Source organism: Galleria mellonella, unplaced genomic scaffold (genome assembly GCF_026898425.1).
Source record: "Galleria mellonella isolate WM207_F2 unplaced genomic scaffold, CSIRO_AGI_GalMel_v1 utg54, whole genome shotgun sequence".
Classification (NCBI taxonomy): domain Eukaryota; kingdom Metazoa; phylum Arthropoda; class Insecta; order Lepidoptera; family Pyralidae; genus Galleria; species Galleria mellonella.
This window is the reverse complement of record NW_026442114.1, coordinates 2,248,586-2,272,437: the sequence shown is the minus strand read 5'-3', so window position 1 is coordinate 2,272,437 and position 23,852 is coordinate 2,248,586. Positions and strand designations below refer to the sequence as shown.

General features: G+C 34.9%; 4 protein-coding genes across 5 annotated transcripts in view; 3 read left to right on the top strand and 1 right to left on the bottom strand.

Annotated features, from left to right (window-relative positions):
- LOC113513192 (blood vessel epicardial substance-like) overlaps positions 1-4,868 on the top strand; it is a 62,104-nt gene extending 57,236 nt beyond the window's left edge. Inside the window, exon 6 of the mRNA XM_026897176.3 lies at positions 1,710-4,868. Coding sequence (XP_026752977.1) covers positions 1,710-1,774 — 65 coding nt within the window. The 3' untranslated portion in view covers positions 1,775-4,868. The remainder of the gene's footprint in view (positions 1-1,709) is intronic.
- LOC113513191 (dnaJ homolog subfamily C member 25 homolog) lies at positions 4,622-6,219 on the bottom strand. The gene has a single exon (XM_026897173.3). The coding sequence runs from the start codon at positions 6,059-6,061 to the stop codon at positions 5,048-5,050; it is 1,014 nt and encodes a 337-aa protein (XP_026752974.2). The 5' UTR covers positions 6,062-6,219; the 3' UTR covers positions 4,622-5,047.
- A 699-nt stretch (positions 6,220-6,918) lies between these two features.
- LOC113513187 (DALR anticodon-binding domain-containing protein 3) lies at positions 6,919-13,235 on the top strand. Its single transcript, XM_026897168.3, has 5 exons — positions 6,919-7,672; positions 8,927-9,114; positions 10,599-10,732; positions 11,388-11,558; positions 13,115-13,235. Exons 1-5 carry the CDS (start codon positions 7,032-7,034, stop codon positions 13,232-13,234), a joined length of 1,254 nt encoding a protein of 417 aa, XP_026752969.2. The 5' UTR covers positions 6,919-7,031; the 3' UTR covers position 13,235.
- A 733-nt stretch (positions 13,236-13,968) lies between these two features.
- LOC113513188 (max dimerization protein 4-like) overlaps positions 13,969-23,852 on the top strand; it is a 406,434-nt gene continuing 396,550 nt past the window's right edge. Inside the window, exons 1-3 of one of the 2 annotated variants that reach the window (XM_052898890.1) lie at positions 13,969-14,166; positions 14,299-14,392; positions 14,497-14,526. In XM_052898890.1, coding sequence (XP_052754850.1) covers positions 14,112-14,166; positions 14,299-14,392; positions 14,497-14,526 — 179 coding nt within the window. In that variant the 5' untranslated portion in view covers positions 13,969-14,111. Of the gene's footprint in view, positions 14,167-14,283; positions 14,393-14,496; positions 14,527-23,852 lie in introns of both variants that reach the window. The other variant, XM_052898889.1, reaches the window with a different exon arrangement.

Sequence of the window (23,852 nt, the reverse complement as noted above, 5' to 3'; positions counted from 1 at the left end):
TTTTTTATTTTATCAAAACGTACACGAATTTAATGTTTCGTTAGCATCTCGTCATGTTTCCATTAAGTGTGCTTTACTATTATTGTACAATTATACGTAGTTATTATTATTAAGTCTAGTTTATGTAAGGTATAATGAGCTTTATAAACGATTACTATCCTTATCGTCCTGTCCTTAAACTCCATATTCCTAAAGCATGTTTGGAAGATCATCATACGAAGGTAATTTTTTTTCTTTACGTTATTTTTTCCACCCGAACGCACCCAATTGTTCAACCCAATGTTTTCTTTTCCAATGCTTTATTTCACCGGGAGAGAACTTACGCATTTTCATATCACATTGAAGTTGTTTATGATAATGTAACATTAAGGAAGGGACGATGAGTATTAAATCATTAGATAACAGTATATTTAGTAGGAATAGTTGTATTAGAATTATAGTGAGTCAATAACACATCTCTAGAATTCACGCTATGGATATGCTTAGTCAGTGTCACGCACGGTGTTTATTAAAATCACTAGCAATCACTTTAACCGACCACCTTTTCATTTCTTTTGCTAAAGAGTTATACATTTAAAAAAAAAAATTAAGTCTATAAAATTATGGATGTTTTCATTGTAAACTTATTTGATACAGATTATTTTTGATAACAATCCGTGTAAACGTTTCGGGGTTAGGTGTCGGGGATCCTAAATTTTTAATGTCTTACTTATTAAATTAAAAACAACTTGTATATATGCTTTGTACAAAAGTAATCAATTAACATCCATTTAATGTTATTAGTGCGCGTTGAATCGTTTTTATAATAGTACTTTTAACTTAACGCAATAACAACATAGTAAGGTTACATGGGCAGAAGGAGTATTTGTACAAATGCCTAATGCACTTGTACACCTGACTTATATATTTTCGCCGCTAATCAACTTGCTTTCGTGCTGTTTTAATTTATCGAGATATGGTATCATTATCAATTAATAGGTAGTTTAACACGTTCACGCCGGCGCGGGCCACGGGTGGCCCGCGATAGACTGTCTCATTGGATGGCGCGTACCACCGGCGGTACGCACTAGATTGTCTTATCTGGCGGCGCGTACCACCGGTGGCCCGCACTAGACTGTCTTTTCTGGCGGCGTGTACCACCGGTGGTACGTATTCGATTGTACTATTAGCATCAATTAGAGCGCCGCCTCGCAGCAAAAAACATTAAAGTCGGCCCCGGCGTGAACCTATTAAGATCTTAATGCAGGGGTCAGAAACGTGCAAGTAATGCCTTTTTATACATTTATAGACTGTGTTGATATTAATGGGTACTTTACGATCCTCCTATCACAAGATAGACAACGCGTAAGTAAAGCCACTAAACTCTGCCGTTGCAAGCATTTTTGGGCCGCGGTGGCTATTTACCACCATTTGAACCTGTCCATATGATGTTTTGCTTCAACTCAACAGCTGATCACGTAGTATTAGTATGAGAAACTCAATTTTTTTTATTGTATTTCTAAGTCTCCTTTGTGAAAATAATCAGATTTGCTGATAAAACACTCTCTTCAAAGTATTCGATCTCACCCTGTATAGAAAATAGAGATTCGATCATCAATTCCTTTATAGCAAATTCTACCTATTTGGTCTAACGGATACATAAATAATTATAATTCATAATAGTTCTATATAATTGAAATAGAAATTGTATAATTAAGCTTTATATATAGCAACAGACCCGAACGCGTGGCGACTGGGTCGGATCGAGGAGGCAGATCACGAGACGCCGGTGTGAGGACGGGCCCTGCACGTCGCGGTGCGACCGCGCGCTCTGCATCGCGGACCGCAACACGCCCGCCGCTAGTGCACGTAACTATCAACACTCGAATATTCAGAACGCGCTATAGTGTTACAGCAAGTGAAGTGGACATGTTGATGTGTGAACTAGGCCTTTAAGCTTGAGATTCGTAATAGTCACAAAGTTTATGCGTTACCAGCTTTATGTCAAGTGATCGTATGTAATAAAACCGATCAGTTTTGCAATAATTTGCAGTGCACAATTTTTCGATACAATACAAATGGTTTCATACGTGAAGCCCCTAATTATTGAAACTGTTTTAAAACTTACTTATTGATTTAATATGTACTTGATATTGTACCGAGAGCACCTCTAAAAAAATTAATTAATTGTGACCTTGGTCATAATTAATTTAATTAAAATTTCTTTATTAAAATTACCTGACTGATGATTTTCTAACTGGATGCAGAAAAACGACTTCCTAAATTATATCTGTATTGACTGAAAAATAGCCTATCATATCAAGGAAATAACCTAGCCAATATTTATATATAACACCTTTGATATTTATTGAAATAAAGCGATTGAAAATAACTTCTCGCAAACTGGCATATCTCAGTTCATACTTTCATACTTATTGCATTCTTGCGGACATGCGCTCCGTTGTGTGTGAAATAGGCCTAACGAATGTTATACTTGCAATATTTTTTATAAATATTGAATATACTATGGTGTCTTTAGAAAATGTATGGATATAAGTAGGGATTTAAAATCATGATTGTGCGAACGGAAAGATGATATTACTATTATTTTATGTATATAATATACATTGTATGTAGATAGATATATAATTGATATTGGCCACTCCTTTTGTATATACGATAGGTACATACCTTATGTCCCTATAGTAATTGTAACAAACGGAAAAGTATGTTTTGTGTATATATTTATATATAGACAATAGATATTATATTTGTAATACGTGTGTGTACAAAATATATGTTTAAACGAATTTAAAGGGAGACGTAACTTGCGTTCTGTTTCAGCTAGAGTTTCATAGCAAAATTCCCATACAAAGTTTTTAATATAGCTATTACCTCACAACAGTATTTGGGGTCCTAATATTATATTTAAAAATATTTTTCAATTAATTTTGCAATAAATTTTGAATTCGTGACTTAATTTTTTTTTTTCTAAGGCAGTATGATACAAATTAAGATGATTCAACCATACAATTTACATTTACAAGCATATAAGCTATTTATTATGAAGAAATTATAGTAATAAAGAACAAGTACACAACTTATGACCTGCGCACTCGAAGGACATTTTATCTGCGGCCAAAATTGCCTTTTATATTTTGCTTCATTTTCCCATGCTTTAAATAAATTAATATGTTCACGAATATAATCCATAATGGAGTATTTGGGGTATTTAATGGATGATAATGGTATGGTAACCCCGCCTGCGCTAACGGTATACGCTGGCGAAGCACCAGTGAAGGGTGATAGATGAGAATTAAAACAGGCCAGTTAGTCCATCATGATGAATTAATCAGGAATTAACCATGATAGTTTCCAGTGAGAACCGCGAGGAGGTCGACCGGAGGATTCTCAGTCTCCATTACTAACAATCTCTATCCCCCCTCCCTAATGGAGTAGGTAGGGGGATATGTCGACTGTTTATGAATGATCAATGAATGACATGTATTCGGCATACTAAGATCATTCATTTTACGGTGAGTATATTTGCATCAAACATGTCAAGGATCGACAGCCACCCTGTCCCAATTGATCCAATTGACGGCAATAGGATTAATTCAGTGTTTAATCACCGCAGTATGTGTGGGAGATTTGAAGTGATAATCAAAAATTTTATCAGTTAAATTCGAATTAACAAATACTGTATGTTGTGCGTGCAATACCGTACGCGACATCACAAAGATCGCTGACAAAATGTCCATCGTGTAGTACGGCCTTTAACTCAACAATGAAGCAATAAGTACAGTTATAAAATAACGGTATTGATAAAGGTGTCCTCTTCATGTAAACGTGTATCGAATATTGTATGTTTGATGTTTAAATGTTCTTTGAATATGATGTACCTAAACATTCCAAATTATTTTTGTTTTGTGGCTAATTTGAATGTTTCTAATTGTTACTATTGGTAACGCACTGCCAATGCAAACTATTAATATAGGTATTGACTGTAAGCTCCTATGAAATGTGCAGCTATGGACGCTATGGTTATATTTGGTAAATGTCTAATATGTTGTAGAACAATCTTAAGTGATAAAATATAATTACTGAAGTATTGTTATATTATGAGCCCGCAGAGTCCAGACGAGAGACAAATATTTCCTATCTGATTGAATAGAGCACTATTTTTTACGCCTACTTTAACACATTTAATAAACAATTATGGCATGTCTTTTTGGAAATTTGCAAATAACAAGACACAAAAATAATATTAAACAAATACATTTTTATTATAGGTAATATTTGTCTCTTTTATGTATCGATATTTCTATGAACTTCTCAAAATTATTTCAAATAAAAACCAATTATAGAAATAAATTCTCGATGGAAAATACCCAGTGAATATGACGATACCAACATAAATTCTTTGTCTGCTCAGGCTTATAAAGGCTAATGCAAACAAGCAACAGTTTTCAGGGTACACCACAATGTTCCTTTAGGTATATGGAGCACTATTCTTTTGTCATTTTAATGGACTAAAAAGTACCTGACTATCCACCATTATTATATGCGTCATCCAAATAAAACAGCAGTAACAACAGTGACAAAATACGTGCATACGACTATATCATTTGAATCTCTCGTGTTTTTGTTAATTACTTTTAAACTGTGATTTTATTTTGGTACGAAGACAAAATGTGATTGTGTATAGATCTATTACTTGCCTTGATGTATTTCATAGAGCACCTGGTGTGTTAAATTAGAATGCCTTAACGAATTGCCATTTGTGATGAATGTAAATTATGGATGAGTGACTATATATAAATTGAATCATTGTAGTACATGTTGAGACGACTAGAGATTAATGAAATAAAAGTAACAAATTGTGTAAAGATTGTTTTTTATTCTTACCCTCCTTTCGTTAATTGAGATTGTTACTATACTTCGAGCATTGAGAAATACATGTGACAAATAAATAGTAAAACCTAATGGATAAAGCTGAAAAAATAACCTTATCTTTACATATTTTGATTTTATAAATGTTAATAAATAATAAGAATTCTTTATACTATCATGAGTCATCAAAAGTCATTCTTCCAACTCCATGCTGTTTAATATACCTTCTGTACTGTTTATATTTATTATTTTCTGCTAATGCCTTTTTAGCCTCTTCATCCTTGATTTCTTTCCAAACTTTAAAGTTCTCTTTTATCCATAACTCTTCCTCCAAAAACTCTCGTTTCTCCTTATCATCTAAAGCATTAAATTGATGTTTTCCCAATTTCATATATTTCCTAATTAAATACAGTTTTTCCTCCTCTCCATATGGTTGCTTCAAAATAGTAAATTTCCAAATCCACCTCAAATACCAATAAATATAATATGTTATTGTATATGGTAAGATTATTAGTTGTACCCACAAAATGTCCACAATTTCAGGCTTGGCATAGGCACCTTTGATATCCATATTATCCTCTATCACCCTTCTAATTATCCTATCCTGCTCCTCCTTCTGTTCAGCCTTACTTTTCTTATTCTTTTTCCCTTGTTGATCCTTAATTTCTGCTTTAGCTATTTCTAACGCTTTATTTCTATACTTTGGTACAGTCATGAAGTATTTAATGGCAGTGTCATATTTAGACCAGGCACTATAGTACTGTATTAGAGATATGATTGTGATTGTGACAGATATGACAATTCTAACATCTACCTTCGGCGCCATGCGACGCCGGTAGTATCTATAATAATGGGCGTAATACTCCTGAGGATTATCCAACATATAGTCATAGTCGGCTCTCTCTTCATCATCTCGCAATATCTCGTATGCGGTCGCTATTTCTTTAAATTTTTCCTCAGCCTCTTTCTTGGATTCCTCTGTTCTATGTAAATCTGGGTGATGCTTCCTCGCCAGCTGTCTATAATTCTTGGCGATCTCATTTTTAGTAGCCTCTCTTGAGACTCCAAGTACATCATAGCAATTCACTTTCCCACAATAAATACCTTCCAAAAGATGATCGTGCGATGAAACCAGAGCGAACTGACATGTTAGAAAGATGTATAAAAAATATTTTAAAGGTAGAATCATTTTATTGATTAAAACATAATATAAATAAAATAAATGCTCGATTTTGTGACTAGTCGCAAATTTTTAATTTTAATACTAATTTGATAATTATTTTTAAAAATTTTAATACACGACAACAGCGAAACAGCCACCAACTATACAAAGTTTGACAATCGATGTCAACGTCATAACGACGTCGACTATTTTTGAAGGTGCGTTCTTCATTCTTGTAAAATTTATTATCTACTAAATAAATATAATAATCATAGAAATAAAACTAAAAAAGGAATTTTATTCTGTCACACCATTTTTTACAACTAATATTTTAATTTATTATTTTCTTGAAAGTATTATTTTATGAATCCGTCATTTTAACTTAGATCCATTAGAAATTTAGTTATAATAGCTTTTACGAGTGACTACGTCCGCATAACCGGGGTAAAAGTAGCCTATAGGAAGCACATTTTTTTCAGTTTGCCATTCTATGTTGCATAAAAAAATACATAATAGTCGGGTTTTTTTATGGGTGAAAATGGTATGGTAACTCCGCCTGCGCTAATAGGATACGCTGGCGGAGCACCAGTGAAGGGTGATAGATGAGAATGAAAACAGGTCAGTTAGCCCATCATGATGAATTTATCAGGAATTAACCATGATAGTTTCCAGGGAGAACCGCGAAGAGGTCGACCTGGTTGGGTATATTGCTAGCAATGTGATTCTCAGTCTCCATCACTAACAATCCGTTTCTCCCCTAACTAATTGTATTAGATATTGATTAAATTAGTATTAATTTCATTTGTAATTAATGTACTTTTTTTGCTGATGTCTTCTGGCCGAAACCTAATAAATTAGAAAAAAAAAAGTTTATGGACGTTTACTTTGACAGATGCCATGTAGACTGTTCATGTCTTGTTTCGTCCTTTGCTTATTTTTGTAATTTGATTTCTTATAATGTAGTCATATGTTTGTAATGTGAATAACTTATCCAAAAATGTTAGAAAACGTTCTCGAGAAGTTTTATGAAACAGTATTGGCCTTTATAACAGGAGCACATAACTCTGTAAAAGGACAATTAATTAAAAAACATTGTGAAAACCTCTCAACACATGGCGACATTAGTTTTCCAAATACTGTGAAATCGTGGCATGAATATCTAAATACAACCGTTGATGTGGATCCAGGCGTTACATTATTAAGTTTTATGGATAAACAAGTGGAAGATTTAATTGAACAGTCTAAGAATTGGGTACTAAAAATACGAAAAGTGAACGAATCCAAAGAGCGTGTTTACATGTTCATCGAACGCACGCACGCTATACGTGTGGGCTTGTTGGAAGCGTCGAGGAATAATGAATTTATAGAGCAAAGTATACGTGAAGGCACATCAAGAGTGCTTAGTGACCCAGTTGAAAATGAAAACTCTATTACATCCCTTCGTGTAAAGTATCTTACGAAGTCAATACAAAACCTTTATTGCATTAATTCAAAGTGTAAAAACTCTTTTTATAATATTATAGTAAGTTCCAAGTCTTCCAATGCCTGTGATGGAGGCAGAAAAGTTTTGTGTGGTGCTGTGCTTAATGCAAAAACTGGAGTTAAAGAGACATCAGTTAGTGGTGATGAATTTATTAGGTAAGAATTCTCATTAGAAAAGTTTATGACTGTTTGGGGGAATCAAATGTTAATAACAAGGACTAGGAGCCTGATTGTTAGCATTATTTTTATCCACACATTTGACATCCACACAATCTCTCCTGCAAAACATAGTGGTTAATCCCTTTAGTTGTGATCACTATGAATCATGGTTTATTACTATGGATCAACTAGTCTGACTACATTCTTGTGTATATTCTCGCTAGTATTCTAACAGTGGAGGGAGGAGGGATTATTAGTAACTGGGACTAGCAGACCCATTGCTAGCAATATACTTTGTCAGGTCCTCCTCTACAAGTTCTCCCCTTAAAACCGTCACTATTAATTCTTATGCAATTTGTGATGATGAACCAATTGGCCTGCTTCATTCTCACCTATTAGTGGTGCCCTGTCAACATATATTGATAGTACTGACTGGGTTACTGTTACATTATCGTCCACTAAGAAGTATCCTGACAGCATTAACAAATACATATTATTTGTTATATTGTGTGTTTTATTACCACTTAGGAATTAAAATTCTAAATCCATTAAAAATAATTTAACTATAAATTTAAAAAAGCCCCAACACAAAACTATAAAAATAGCTGATGACTTTGAAATACCTGAACAAAGTTTCATAAATTTTAACCAAGAACCATCACAATCATGTCAGCTTTCAAACAAAAAAACTGCATCAAAAAAAGAGCCATGATGCCACAGGCAGACACATACACACATCAAATTTATAACACCCCTCTTTTTGCATTGGGGTTTTAAAATAAAAGTTAAAGAGACTTGGTCTGCTTGATTTTGTATTTTATGTCACAGGAGCAAATTACTATAGGTCTATGTCTATGCCAAATTTTACTCAAATAAATTCTATCTTTTATTTACTTTTCATTGTGTATTATCTTCATAAATTATTACCTACTTCCCACTGCTTTGCCCATGTGAATCGGTAAAATATCCTACATGCTGAGTTAGGATATAATCTACCTGTGTACAAAATTTTATTCAAATCCATTCAGTAATTTTTGTGTGAAAGAGTAACAAATATCTATCCATTCAGGTAATCTTTTGCATTTATAGAATTAATAAGATTACATTTAAAATATTAATTAAGTACTGGCGTTTAATTAATTAATTCTCATCAAACCAGAATGAAGTATTGGACTTTATTACATTTAGACAGCATAGTTACCAAAGTTTTTATACAAAAAAGATATTGATAATAAAATATTTCATTTACAGGATAAGACAAGGAGAAATGACATTAATAGCACAACACAAATATGGCGTGAGGGTGTCCACAGATACAAAATGGAAAGAGTTCATATCACACCTCGGTGAATCCGCTGTTGTGTTTGAGTTGCTTCAAATAAAACCTAATAGTGCAGTAAAAATTAACTTTGATTGCTCCTCTACTGGTTCCAGTAAAGGTAAATATTTTTTTATTTTTAACTAAATGATGTTGAAACTAGAGAAATTCTATGTGGCGGTCGTATTTATTGTACCTTAAAATTCCTATCACTGATAAAAATTAGCAACTAACTTTAAAAAAGCGCCAGCACAAAAAAATCATAGAGAGATTGTAGTACAAGGGTTTTTCTGTCTGTAAAAGTACGTCTCTCAATAATAATATAGAGGTATTATTTTTTTATGAGTGTAAGTAGAATTATAATCACACCTATTTTAACGATATACATACAATACACTGGTACTAATGGAAAATAAAACAATAAAGGCAAATCTGTTGGCCCATTGTCTTGAATTTACTATAATGGTTTCCAAAGGGGATTGCATGGAGGTAAAGGTATATTACTAGCAATGGGGACATATGTCCCCGTTACTAATAATCCTTTATGTGAGGAGTAGGTTGTGCAAGAATACAATATGTCACCATGTCTTCTCTATGGTGTAATGAAACTAAGGAAATTAAACATAATACATTAATTTAATAAAAGGAATACTTGATATAAACTGTATGATAAATTACTTGGCCTAATATCATAATGGTAGATTCATTACCTACATAAAGGTGTCAAAGGTGCAGTATTAACCTTTGTCACCTTCTGGGGTGAGACCTCATGACTAATAAGAGGTTATTATTTATAATGATGATAAGTAAAATTAAACACCTTGTTTATAAACAATATTATATATTAGAACAAGATTTTTTATAATGGCAATTTCTCTATCTAAGCACATCAGGTCACATAGACCCCATGGGGAGTAAAGATATCTTTTGTAATTTAAAATCTGCTACTGGCAATCACCAATATTTTGTAAATTAATAAAAGTTCAAATCAATTTAATTTGTCCTTAATACCGAAAATAATCTTTATGAGATTGTGCTAGTTAGAAGTCGCTCTTTTGTCTTTAATTTTATGTATTTTGCCTTTTGTAAAATATCCATTTCTTGCTGAATTAATATTCATTGAGTGTTTTTTTTTTGTTTTAGTTGCAATAAAGATGTAAATGAATAACAAACATTATATATATATATATATATATAATAACAAAAAATACTACTGAATTGAGAATCTTTGTCTTTCTAAATCAGTAAAATAAGCCTTCCCCGTAATAGTAAAATAACGGGAGCTATGCCAGTAGTTGTCACGTTTGGTAGTCAAGTTGACAAACATAGTTAGGTTTTTATTAATTTTTTAAGAGGGACACTACTGACTATCCCTTTACCTTTAAATTCCCTTATTCGCCTTTTATGACACCTACCGAAAAGAAAGGGGCGGTTTGTTCTATCCGAGGGCAATACCATACGAACCAGGACAAGCTATTTTACATTTATTTTATTGATAATGTTGTTATCATTTAGTTAATAACAAGCTTAACTTTTGCCTTATAAAATAGTACCTTTACTAGTTATGTAATAAAATTATTAAACTATTGTTTAATTGCATTTCAGGAGCTGCATTCATTTTATACAATTGTGCAAGACTGGAGACAATATTAAGAACTTACAATGACAAAGTGATTGAAGGCTCATATCCAGCTTTACCCAAATATGAAGATGTAGATCTGTCTTTGCTAACGCAAGAGGTAAATTTCATATTATGAATACAATAATGAAGGTATTAGAATAAAAGATATTTTTTAATTTTTGAATTTGTAAAAACTCCTTTGCTTGGGGATTTTAAACCATTTATTTCTATAGTTTACAATTACTATACATATTTCATACGAGCTTTTGCCCCCTATTCTGCACGCGTGTATTCCAGGAGTAGGAAAACTAATAAAATACACTATTTCTATATGGCATATCAAGATGAAATATAAAAGAATTTTAAGTTAGAACTTTAAGAATGTAGCTGTGAAAACTGGATCCAATTTAGAGCAGTAGTTTTTGTATGATCATTTTTTTTGTTTTATTTTAGCAATTCGCTGAATGGCAAATAAGCTGACGGCCCACCTGATGGAAAGTGGTAAACATCGCCTATAGATATGATATAGTATCATGGATATAAAAAAATATACTCTTTCGTCCACGATATCCCCCATGTTTTGTATTGCTAAGGTACCCTATAAATGTACCTATGTACCCCATAAATTCATTGCCATGTCCCACACTTAATTATTTCTAAAAAATATTGTTTTGGTTTTTATTCAACCTATTATGATTTCTCAGATCACGTACAGACATAATTTAGTTACAGTTTTATTATATTTATAAAGTGCGCATTTTTTTTTATTTTAGGATGAATGGTGCCTGATATTCAACTACATTTTGGGATTTCCATCCCTCATTGCCAACTGTGTTGAAATAAATGAGAAGAATTGCGAATTTCGACCGCACCTCATATGTAACTTCCTATGCTCTATGGTCAGGGTGTTTAGTCAGTATTATAGAAGAGTAAGGATATTAACAGTAAGTATTTTGTCTTTGGTCGGATATAATTAATATGACCACATTTTTTTATAACACAGGGGGCAAACGGTTCACCTGATGGTAAGTGATGGTGATAGGACTAATGCTAACTCATTACAACAATTGACAACAACAACAATTAACAACTCTTGTTGATTGGGGGGGGGGGGGGGGGGGAATGATTGTTAGTAATTGGGATTAGTAACTGTATTACTAGCAGTCGAGTGGTTTCACCTGCTAACCATCGTGATTGATTCGTTAGTGAATTTGTCACGATGGGTGAACATATAACATAAATAGGGGGGAAAGGGATTGTTAGTAACGGAGACTGAAAATCCTATTGCTAGCAATATACCCAACCAGGTCGACCTCCTCGCGGTTCTCCCTGGAAACTATCATGGTTAATTCCTGGTGAATTCATCATGATGGGCTAACTGGCCTGTTTTCATTCTCATCTATCACCCTTCACTGGTGCTCCGCCAGTGTATACCGATAGCGCAGGCGGGGTTACCATTCCATTATCATCTATTAAAAAAAACTGTTGTTAATTGTTAACAATAAAACAATAATAACAACTAACAGGATACGCTGGCGGAGCACCAGTGAAGGGTAATAGATGAGAATGAAAACAGGCTAGTTAGCCCATCATGATGAATTCATTAGGAATTAACCATGATAGTTTCCAGGGAGAACCGCGAGGAGTTCGACCTGGTTGGGTATATTGCTAGCAATGGGATTCTCAGTCTCTATTACTAACAATCCCTTTCCCCCTACTACTGGTAGATTTGGGTCCTTTATAACGCATGCCATGTGGTGTGGCATATGTTCTTTAATAATATGGCCAGTTCCTATGTTATCCTAAAGTCGCGAAATATTACTAACAGACTGTATTCCGTTTTAATGTAATAACTACCGGTTTAATTTACGAGTTCGAGAAATATCGACTGGTTTCGCAATCAATTCGTGGTCCTTATTCATGAGCGGCTGAGATGCGAGCTCGCGTTAATACATTAAAATGTATGATTACAAAACTTTTAACAATAAGACTGTATTCTTACCCCATCATTACAGCTGATTGTGCATGATCCATGGTGCTGTCCATTTCTATAGATGAAGTCTACTTTTCATAGAGCACTATATTCTTTTAGTATTTTAATATGTAAGGAGGCTTAGGCCTCAATGTCATTATTTTATCAATCAAAAAAACAATAGACCAGAACACCTACATACCAGCCAATTTAAAAAACTTAGTTTCCTTTTACCGAGAATCGAACCTGGGGCTTTATTTATTTACAGTAACTTGACTTCCATTATACTGTGAAGTTTGTATTAACAAAGTTGCTTTGTTCGACACTAGATGGCGCTGAATGACATGTCCGTTTAAAACTAAATATTATTATTTACTATACCTTAATTAATTTAAATCAAATTAATATTAAAAAAAAAATGCTGTATGCATCTGTAATTGTTGTAAATACAGTATTTGAGTCCACTATTTCATTAATATTGTTTTTTTTTGCGTTGTTGATAATTAAATAACTTTTTTTTTTATACAGGAACCAAGGAAACACATGCTGCCCGTAATGTTCGCTCGCATATATATGTTGAAAACAATAAATGATACGCTCAAAACATGTTTACACATATTAAATATTAAAAGTGTTTCACAAATGTAAACGGATTTTTTATTTTTCTCTTGCCCATCTGTATTATAATAGTTGCTACCGGCCATGCTCGATACCATACCGGTTTAAAGACATGATAGCTGAAAATAGCTGATAGCTGATACACATACAGTGTAATGTATAAAAATTTCAGATTATAATAAGTTTTTTGTGGTCAATGAAATCACAAACTTTCTTGTAATACATGGTCTTGTATAAGTTACAATACTCAGATGAATTTGTAATCGAATATCACTGATGTTATTATTTATCGGACTGGCCGTATGATTGTTTAAAAATATAATAATTGAAAATGTGACCTAAAGTATGAAATTATGTATTTTCCTTGCCTAGTACATATATAAATTAAATTAAGTACTCCTAAAAAAATTACCTAAATCCGTAGACTAAATATTAGGGACTTTGAAATATCTGAAGCTAGCAAGCTTAATAATTTACAAACGGTAACTGATTTAATTGTAAATATTGATTAATATGAAATCCGTGAACGCACTTCGAGCCCGATATGCTGCAGAAATTATTCAAAACAATAAAAAAACTTGCTCGATATATGTACTACTCTCCACTACAAAGAGCGTATAGAAAAAAAATGTTTTGTTTGGAAACACAAAGTTCACGTGATTGACCCAGGTATTTTATTGTGGGCATTGGCGTGTCGCGATTGGGCGACCGAGCGGTGCACGAACGCCGCCGACAAATCACGAAGCGGTTTACACGATCGCGCGTCCCGACTCGCCTAGTGTGTTTTTGACATCGGTGAACGCGGTCGTGAATTTCAGAGCGTATAAACATACTTTTATTTATAGTTTTAATCGAATAAAGTCGTGTAACGTTCGTGAATACCTGTGCAAACCGGGATACAATAAATATGAGTATTGCTGCACTGATCCAAGCTGCTGAATACATCGAAAGGCGCGATAGAGGTGAATTGGATTTTCTTTGTTTGAATTGTCAATCGAGTGCACTACACACGCACACGTCAACATGGCTCCCGTCTATTTTTGCCATGCCATAATCAGCTGATTTTGACGGAATGGCAGTTTTCTTTGTTGCAGAAGCGGAGCACGGTTACGCGTCGAGTTTACCGGCGTACGAAGAGTCTCGCTCTGGTGGCAAGCGTCCGAAGACTAAGAAATCTCAAGGCAGCAGGTGAGTGGAGAGTCGGCTCTCTAACAGTGGTAGTGCAGTGAAGTGAAGTTTATGTGAAATTAGTGCATCCGACGGACGGTTACATTGTATGTTTTCTGTTCCAGGACCACTCATAACGAGTTGGAAAAGAACAGGTTAGTGGTTTATGTATTATTTTGTGAATGCGGTGCGCTGGGAGTGCAAGCGTTGCCGGCTTGTGGTTCGCGCGTGGCGCAGTGACCTTGCGAGGCGTCTAATCCGATAGGGAAAGAGTGCACGAACGTAACGACGAGCGGGCGGGGCGGATGCGTCTCGTAACCCATTTGGCAGTGTTGCCACGGCCGAGTGTTGCCTAGTTATGTCATATTGCCGGGACGCTGATCTTCCTCTGTCGTCACCGGCCGGCTCCTAGTGCGGTCTGCACGTGCTGCGTTATCTTAGGATTACGCTGTTTGTATAGGCAGTATAGTACTAGTAGTCGACGAGGAGTTTGTTGCGAAACAAAGCCGTGCATTACACCTTATTTGCTGGGAGTAACCAGCCATTACATTTGAATAGGAATTTAGAACCGGTAACTAAGTGTATATGTTGGATACCTAGTCATTCTCGTTTCACTGCAATTTTAGAACTACCTGCGTACCTATTTGAAATCCGTTCGACCGTTTATGCATATTGTAGGTAGGTGAGTGACATCCATATGTTAGTACCTGCATAGGTATAGGCTATTAATCTTCGTCTATTCGGAACCGATTTTTTTTATTCTTTTTTTTAAATGTTTACCCGTGTGTTGGTTTCACATTAATTTTGTTGAGATAAAAATAGGATTTATATTTGAAAACAAAATGTAAATAAGCATCTAAGAAAAACACGTAACAAAAATTTATTTCACTCTTACTCTATTTATTCAAACACGTAAAAATATATATTTTGGTCAATTCAAGTCTTGCTTTATCTATGCACTAAAGTTTATACAAATGTAATAAAAAATACCTTTGCAATTTACGCATAGGTATTTTTTCTAATTCGATCGAAGAGGTTATCCAGGGGGAAAGAGTTTGTTAGCAATTGGGTCTAACGAACCCAAGGTTGACTTCCACGCGGTTCCCCTTGGAATTCGTCACGATGGGCTAACTGACCAGCCTTCATCCTCACATATTATTTATCTCTGGTGCCCTGCGAGCATATGCCAATAGCGCAGGCGGGGTTACCATTCCATTATCATTCATTTACTAAAAAAAGCAGTTATCCCTCCTGCGCTGTCGATATATAATATATTGGCAAAGTATCTAACGGTATGAAATGATTAGCGAGTTTGAAATCGGATCGTAACAAATACTTCAGGAATTAACCACTATGTTTTTCAAGAGGGGACCATAAGGGGGACGACCTGACAACGTATGTTTCTAGCAATATTGCTAATACACCCTATTTGGGGGAAGAGATTGTTAGTAATGGGGGAAGTTGGTTGACCTCCACGCGATTCCCTTTTGGAAACTACGTGACTAATTTATCGTTGAATTCGTCACGATGGCCTAATAGACCTGCCTTTTCATCCTCACAAATCATCCCTCACTGGTGCCCCGCCAGTGTATACCGATAGCGCAGGCGATGTAGCCATTTCATTACCATCCATTGAAAAAAAAAGATACACCCTAGTATTCACAATTTCTTCCCCAATGAATTTTTTTTTGATGGGTGAAAATGGTATGGTAACCCCGTCTACGCTAACGGGATACGCTGGCGGAGCACCAGTGAAGGGTGATAGATGAGAACGAAAACAGGCCAGTTAGCTCATCATGATGAATTCAACAGGAATTAACCATGATAGTTTTCAGGGGGAACCGCGAGGAGGTCGACCTGGTTGGGTATATTGCTAGCAATAGGATTCTCAGTCTCCATTACTAACAATCCCTTCCCCCCCCCCACCCCCAATGAATATTAATATAGGTGTAAAAATGTGATATTTTTACTCTATATTCAGATACCTGTAGATAAACAATATGTATTTGATGTTTTTGTGCATTATGCGTAAAAATTATTAATTCACTCTTGCGCCACCTACCCACTTCTATATGTTCTCCTTTAACCAAAGCTTGCCTGTAAGAGATTGTTCTAGCGATAACACCGCCTTTTGTACCTTCATATGTATATTTTGATCTGTACTCCATGCTACTGTATTTCACTTGAATTGTTTATATGTCATTGTTTATTTTTATATTTTTTGGTGCAATAAAGAGTTATATAAATAAATAAAATACCTGCTTCTAGGTAGCGGGTACTTGATAATCTATGTTATAAGTAGGTGATTCCTATCTAGTATGCTTACAAATAATCTTATCGGTTTTTTTCGAAATATCTACTACTTGAATGTTCATAGCAAATTTTTTTTTTGTGAATCTAATAAATGAACGTACTTTATTTGCATTAAACAAAAATGGGCATAAGCAAGACAATTTACAAACACAACGATACAATTGTATAAGTACAGTAAGGTGGTTTTATTGCTGAGAGCAATCTTTTCAAGACAACCTTAGGGTAATGGACTAATTGTTGTACAAGTAGGTATGATTATCATCATATATCAGCGTTTAACTGTCCACTGCTGAACATAAGCCTCCCCCTTTGGGGGGTCTGCCAGTAGTTGCCACGCTTGGCAGGGGATTGGTAACCGCAGTCAGGCTTTGGATATGTTTTAATAAGGACGCTGCGGGGGGGGGGGGAAAGGGATTGTTAGTAATGCAGACTAAGAATCCCATTGCTAGCAATATACCCAACCAGGTCGACCTGCTCGCGGTTCCCCCTGGAAACTATCATGGTTAATTCCTGATGAATTCATCATGATGGGCTAACTGGCCTGTTTTAATTCTCATCTATCACCCTTAACTGGTGCTCCGCCAGCGTATCCCGTTAGCGCAGGCGGGGTTACCATTCCATTTTCACCCAAGAAAAAAAAATGGACGCTGCTGCCCATCTTTCGCCCTTCCTTAATTGTTTTTTATGAAAGGAAGGGGGTGGCCTATTCTATGCCAGGACCACACGGCCACGTAAATATGATATTATTGTATAATTAAGAAGGTAAAACATGAATGAGAATAATTACAAGTACGTATTATCATGTAACTGGAGTAGTACTCAATCCGCTTGCGCTGTCGGTATACTCTGGTGGTATGGATACCTTTTTTTTAATGGATGACAGTGGTATGACAAACTCTTCCGTTAATGGTATACTCTAGACGGTCACCAGTGAATGATGATAGATGAAGATGAAACGGCAGGTCAGTTAGCCCATCGTGACTAATTCACTTAGAATTGAACACGATGGTTTCCAGGGTGAACCGCGTGGAGGTCGACCTGAGAGTGTGTATTGCTAGCAATGGGGCTAGTCCCTATTACTAACAATCCCTTCCTTCTCCGGTGGTATGGGTACCAGTGAGTGATGATAGGTGACGATGAAGTCAACTCAGTTGGGCCCTCGTGATGATCAAGAATTAACCAAGATGGTTTCCAGGGGCAGGGTAACTGGATGCGAGTTTTGATTTTTTATTTTTACCTAAATTAATTATTTTTTTTTTTCTCTAAATCGATAAAATTTCCTTGACGCGAGTACGATTCGAAATCAAAACTAGATTTAATTTTACATTTTTTTTTCAATCGGCTCCAAATAATAAAAGATCGTGTCCCACAAAAACAGACTTCAATTGTGACAAAATTAGTTGTTTTGATCTAAAAAACTAAATTGCTGAACCGATTTTGATAAAATTTCTACGAGATCATTTTGTAAGTATGTATATCCTTTAAGATAAAAAAATAATTTTCTAAATGAGTTACGGAGACTTAAATAGAGGAGAGTTAAACAAGTAACGGAGTTATAAGGTGATAAACATAAAAAAATACATCCGAATTCGGAGCCTTCCTCTTTTTGATGTTTTTTAAATTAGTTTTATTGTGAGCAAATGTACCTACGGCGGATTGTCCTCGTGTTGTTGGTTACGCCTCCCATTGTTACAGCGTGAGGTTTCCACACAGCGAGGCAGCAATTAAAATTGATTCCATAGTTTTTTCCGACCTACATGAATATAATATCAACGTTCAAGTATCGTACAAACATTAAAAAAAAATGGCATACAATGTGTTGTTTGTGAAGATTTTTTTTTATACAACTTAGAATGGCAAACAAGCTGACGGCCCACCTGATGGAAAGTGGTAACCGTCGCCTATAGACATGAGCAGTACCATGGACGTAACGGAGTATACTGTTTCGCCCATGATACCCCCCATGCGTTGCCATTCTGAGGACTTAAGTGTTATTCCTCTGTACCCTGTAAATTCACGCCATATCCCACCTTTCGAACCGAAACACAGCCATGCAAACACAACTGCTTTACGGTTGAAACACGAATGGGACAGAGGTGCCCAAGCAAACGACTTTTGTACAAAGTCTCCCTCTTGTAAAGATATAAAAACATAAAGATAAACAAGCAGTGACAGCAGCAGTATTTCCGAACCGATATGACATCATAACCTTCAAGAAAAGAGCATATTCCTTTTTAAAAGGCCGGCAGCACACCAGCAATGCCGCTGGTGTTGTGGGTGACCATGGGCGGCGGTAGTCACTTACCATCAGATGAGCCGCATGCTCGTTTGCCCTATGTGTTGTAAAAAAAGTATACTCGTGTTATCAAGAGGTAAGACGACCAGTGACTTATAGAACAATAAAAAAAAAAGGAATAAATATTTTATTTAATAAAATAAAATTACATAAAAGTTCACGTTATGGACACGGTAGTTACATTTCAAATAATAATAATAAAAAATAATCCTTACATTCATTGTCATCATAATTAGCGTCCCTCTTAAAACATCTCTAGTCTGAATGCGGTTGCCAACCCGCCTGCCAATCGTGGCAACTACTGGCAAAACTCCCCTTATGGGGAAAGCTTATGTTCAGCAGTGGACAGTAAAAGGCTGATATGATGACGATGAGGACTTGCTCAAGTGTAAAAAATAAACTGTACTCCTATGGTTTGTATTTTACATAATATTGATTTTTTTTTACGTAATTAGCAATCCAAATTAACGTTATTTGCCAACGTTAATTGAAATAAAGCTATAATTGAAGTAGAGTTGTCGACTGCTTATTGATATGTTTTAATTAATACTGGTTGTTCACACACACTGCTCTATTCCCGCATTGTTACATTTCCACGTAGGACGTATATAGGTGTGTGCGTGTATCTAATAGGTACCTATCATATATTAATTTTATGCGCAGTTATATATGTTGATTATTTTGAATTAAGTAATTAATTTTATTATTTTATCGCTGATAATTATCGTAATAGCTTTCGTAGATTTCTATTAATATTAACAGTTACGTAGGACGGGAATATCATATTTTTTTTATATATATATTTGTAACTAGCAATCTGGCCCAGATTTGCACGGTTAGATAGAAGAATTTTCGAAAATAATAGACAGCTTATGTCACTCATTGATAGTTTTCTATAGGTGAAAGAATTTTTAAAATCGGTTGAGTAGTTTTTGAGTTTATCCATAAAAGGAAAAAACAAAATGGCGGTCGGGGATTGATGGCTAATATGGAAGGTTTTTTTTTTGATGGGTGAAAATGGTATGGTAACCCCGTCTGCGCTAACGGGATACGCTGGCGGAGCACCAGTGAAGGGTGATAGATGAGAATGAAAACAGGCCAGTTAGCCCATCATGATGAATTCATCAGGAATTAACCATGATAGTTTCCAGGGGGAACCGCGAGGAAGTCGACCTGGTTGGGTATATTGCTAGCAATGGGATTCTCAGTCTCTATTACTAATAATCCCTTTCCCCCTTTTAATATGGAAGGTTGTGGAACTTCTGCTAGTAATAGTGGTTATCGATTTTCGAATGTTGGCAGTCACACACATACTAATGGTAGTGGCAATTAAACAAATTTGTTCTAATCCAATAACCAGTTATATTGTACTTCCGCAAGGTAACATCTGGTTTAATAAATTATTTAACAAACAAACAATCAAATCTTACCTCTTTGTAATTTTAGTATAGATAATCTTGTTTTTATTTGTGAAAACCTGTAATTAGCTTTTTGTGTATACTGTTTTTTTTTTTATATTTAAATTTGTGACAGCTACAAATTTTTTTTTAGGTTTTTCTTTAATAAAAAATAAAATAAATTAAACCTTAACTAATATTATAAATGCGAAAGAGATTTACTTTGTTTATTATGATTACACGTCTAACCCGCTGAACCTATAATGATGAATTTTGATATAGAGATAGATAAGGACTCCGGAGACGGTTATAGGCTCCTTTTTCTCCCGTTCCATGAACATATATCGGTTACGCAGATGAAGTCGTGGGTTAAATCTAGTATTCATAATGATTAGGCGATACGTGATTTTTCATTGTGTAGAAGCATGGGAGTTTATGGAAATATATTTATTTACTTTAATACTCGTTTAAAAATACTATTTCGAGATTCACTGTCCATGTCAATCATATATTGAGGATATTTATTTATTTATTCATTAGTACAAATATGTGTACATGGTGGACTTGATGCTAAAAGCATTCTCTCCCAGTCAACCATTGGGAAGTGGCAGAATACTCGAATAACTAGTAATTATTGATATACGTACATACTAAAATTATATATATAAACGAATAAATATATATGAATAACAAATATATTTACACATATATAACATATTACCTGCGATCCACAAATGTTGAGTGGTAGAGATTTCGATTGGCGTTAATTTTTTATACAATTTAGAATGGCAAATAAGCTGACGCCCCACCCGATGGAAAGTGGCACCTTTTGCCTGTAAACAAAAACAGTACCATAGACATAATAGAGTGTACTGCGTCCAATTGTGTCGACCATGATACTCTTCATGCGTTGACATTCCTTTTGTACAATATTTTTAATCTGTCACTTAATTTATTTAAATAATTAGTTATATTTTTTTATAAATTTGTTATTACTAGCTCAGTTTAAATTTGGCCACATAGTGTGAAGGTTTTGAATTATGTAGGTAGAGCAACAAATGTCAAAAAGGTGTTATTTTACATTGACATTTGACTGACTCAATTTGACACTTTTTTTTTAATGAAAACAAGACGCTCCATTTATTTAGTGTTGCAAGTAATTAAATTAAAAATTTACTAGATCAAATCGATTTTTTAAATTTGAATTGGGAACTATGACTAATATATAAATATTCATATGTTCGTATTAGTTACAAATTAATATGTATGTATTAATTGAAATGACGGCCATTTACAATCAAATTATGATGCAAAATTTTATATTTCAATTTAATATTACAATATAATCTCTCCCTCATTTATACTAACTATTTGATGTACATTATGGTAATTCTATTTACGCACACGTGAATAAAAAAAAGTTGATTTGTTTTTAGTGAAGCATTTGTATGGAGACACTATATAATCTAAGATGAAAGTGTGGGGGCAAAAGATTGTAGTAATAGGGGCTTCCCTATTGCTACCAATACACTCTGTCAGGTCGACCTACTCGCTCCTGTTCCTCCTGTGGAAACTATCATGTTTAATTCCAGATGAATTCATCATGATATAGCCCAGCACCACCAATGACTGGCTTTTCATCTTTAGTAATTAGTCACTGGTGCCCTGTCAGCGAGTACCGTTAGCGCAGGCGACGTTGCCATTCCATTATCACCCATAAAAAAAAAGGTGAAGGTGTTGCACGTAGTGTGAAGATAGCATAATAACAAACAGATACCTTCACATACTTTCACATTTAATATTATGTACTTATCTACAAAAACATGTTACATTCTAGTTAAAGGAAAATACACCGTAAACTGTCTTATGAATAATAATGTGTTTATAGTATGGTCTAATAAATAATATGTATTTATGTCGGCCGACAATTTTTTTTTTTTTTAGCTAGGCACTTGGGACGGAAATGCAACATCTTGCTAAATTTCTTTTTCGATTACTTGTACACTATGTAGAGCTGTTCTCGGTGCGAACTCCACTGTTCCACGTCTTTGGAAGCTGTCGAATTATTGCAAGCAACACTTGGATATCACAGTCACTTCGATACAGAAGGGGATTTCTATGGGAAATCATTGCAGTTAATTTGAAAAGCTAAAATTTATGTGAAGCAATCATTTATTGAATCTAAAAACAACACCTATGTTTTTTTTATACAACTTAGAATGGCAAACAAGCTGACGGTCCACCTGATGGAAAGTGGTAACCGTCGCCTAGAGACATGAGCAGTAGCATCGACATAATAGAGTATACCGTTTCACCAATGATACCCCCCATGCGTTGCCATCGCTGAGGACTCAGGTGTTATTCCTCTGTACCCTGTAAATTCATGCCATATCCCACCCTTCAAACACAACTGCTTTACGGTTGAAACACGAATGGGACAGAGTTAAATACCTCAAGAGCTTGTTATGCCGTATTATTGTTTATTTGTTAATTAGCACGCTGTGTTTCCTTTAAAATGATTGTACACTAAGTATAAATAGACAGTAATTTTAATATTAAATCTTATCGGTGTAACAATTTCTGTGAAACCAAATAAAGATAAAATAAAATAAAAAGGAATTGTTGGAAAGTGATAACTGCAATCTATAGACATGAATAACACCGTGAATATCAGACTGACACCCATGGTGCGTAATTCATGTGTTACCATTACTGTAAATTGTTTTTTTTTTAATGGGATAAAATTAATGGCAACCTATCTACATAGCTCAACTATCAATAAATGCTGGCGGAGTACCAGTAAGACATGATAGGCGAGGAAGAAAACAGGTCCGTTGGCATTTTTAGAATTAACTACGATGGTTTCCAGAGGGAACTATGTGGAGGTCGATCTGATAGGGTATATTTATTTATCCATTCATTAGTACATATATGTGTACATGGCGGACTTAATGCTAAAAGCATTCTCTCCCAGTCAACCATAGGGAAGTGTCAGAATACTCGAATGCCAGCAGTAAGGTCTAAAAGACCTCTATTGTTAACAATAAAATGAAATTCTCCCTTGAATTAAGGTGTTATGTGAGGTTTAATACCTCTACCTATAATTTCACTGCTCCATCAAATTGGAACCATCAAAATAGGCTGAAAATTGTTGTTACTAATGGAGTCTCACGGCTCCTATGTTAGCAATATATCCTATCAGCCGAGCCTCCTGTAAACTATCGTGAGTAATTACTGTTAAATTTGTCACGATGGGCTAACTGACCTGCTTTCATTCTCACCTGTCATCTCTCATTGGTGTCCCGCCAGCTTACATCGATAGACAGATGGGGTTACCATTTATTAAAAAAATATTGCTATACACTATTTCATTTTCACCCATTAAAAAAAAAGAACCACCGGATTAGCCAGAACAGCCGCCAGATGGCATTAACCTATGTGTGATAGTGGTACCCATGTATATAGTACCTACTAT

Excerpts from the sequence above, each read along its gene's own strand:
- LOC113513191 (XM_026897173.3), bottom strand. The coding sequence starts at position 6,061 with ATGATTCTACCTTTAAAATATTTTTTATACATCTTTCTAACATGTCAG.
- LOC113513187 (XM_026897168.3), top strand. The coding sequence starts at position 7,032 with ATGTTAGAAAACGTTCTCGAGAAGTTTTATGAAACAGTATTGGCCTTT. Across the intron at positions 7,673-8,926 it reads AGTGGTGATGAATTTATTAG|GATAAGACAAGGAGAAATGA; the intron begins GTAAGAATTCTC and ends TTTCATTTACAG. Across the intron at positions 10,733-11,387 it reads TGTCTTTGCTAACGCAAGAG|GATGAATGGTGCCTGATATT; the intron begins GTAAATTTCATA and ends TTTTTATTTTAG.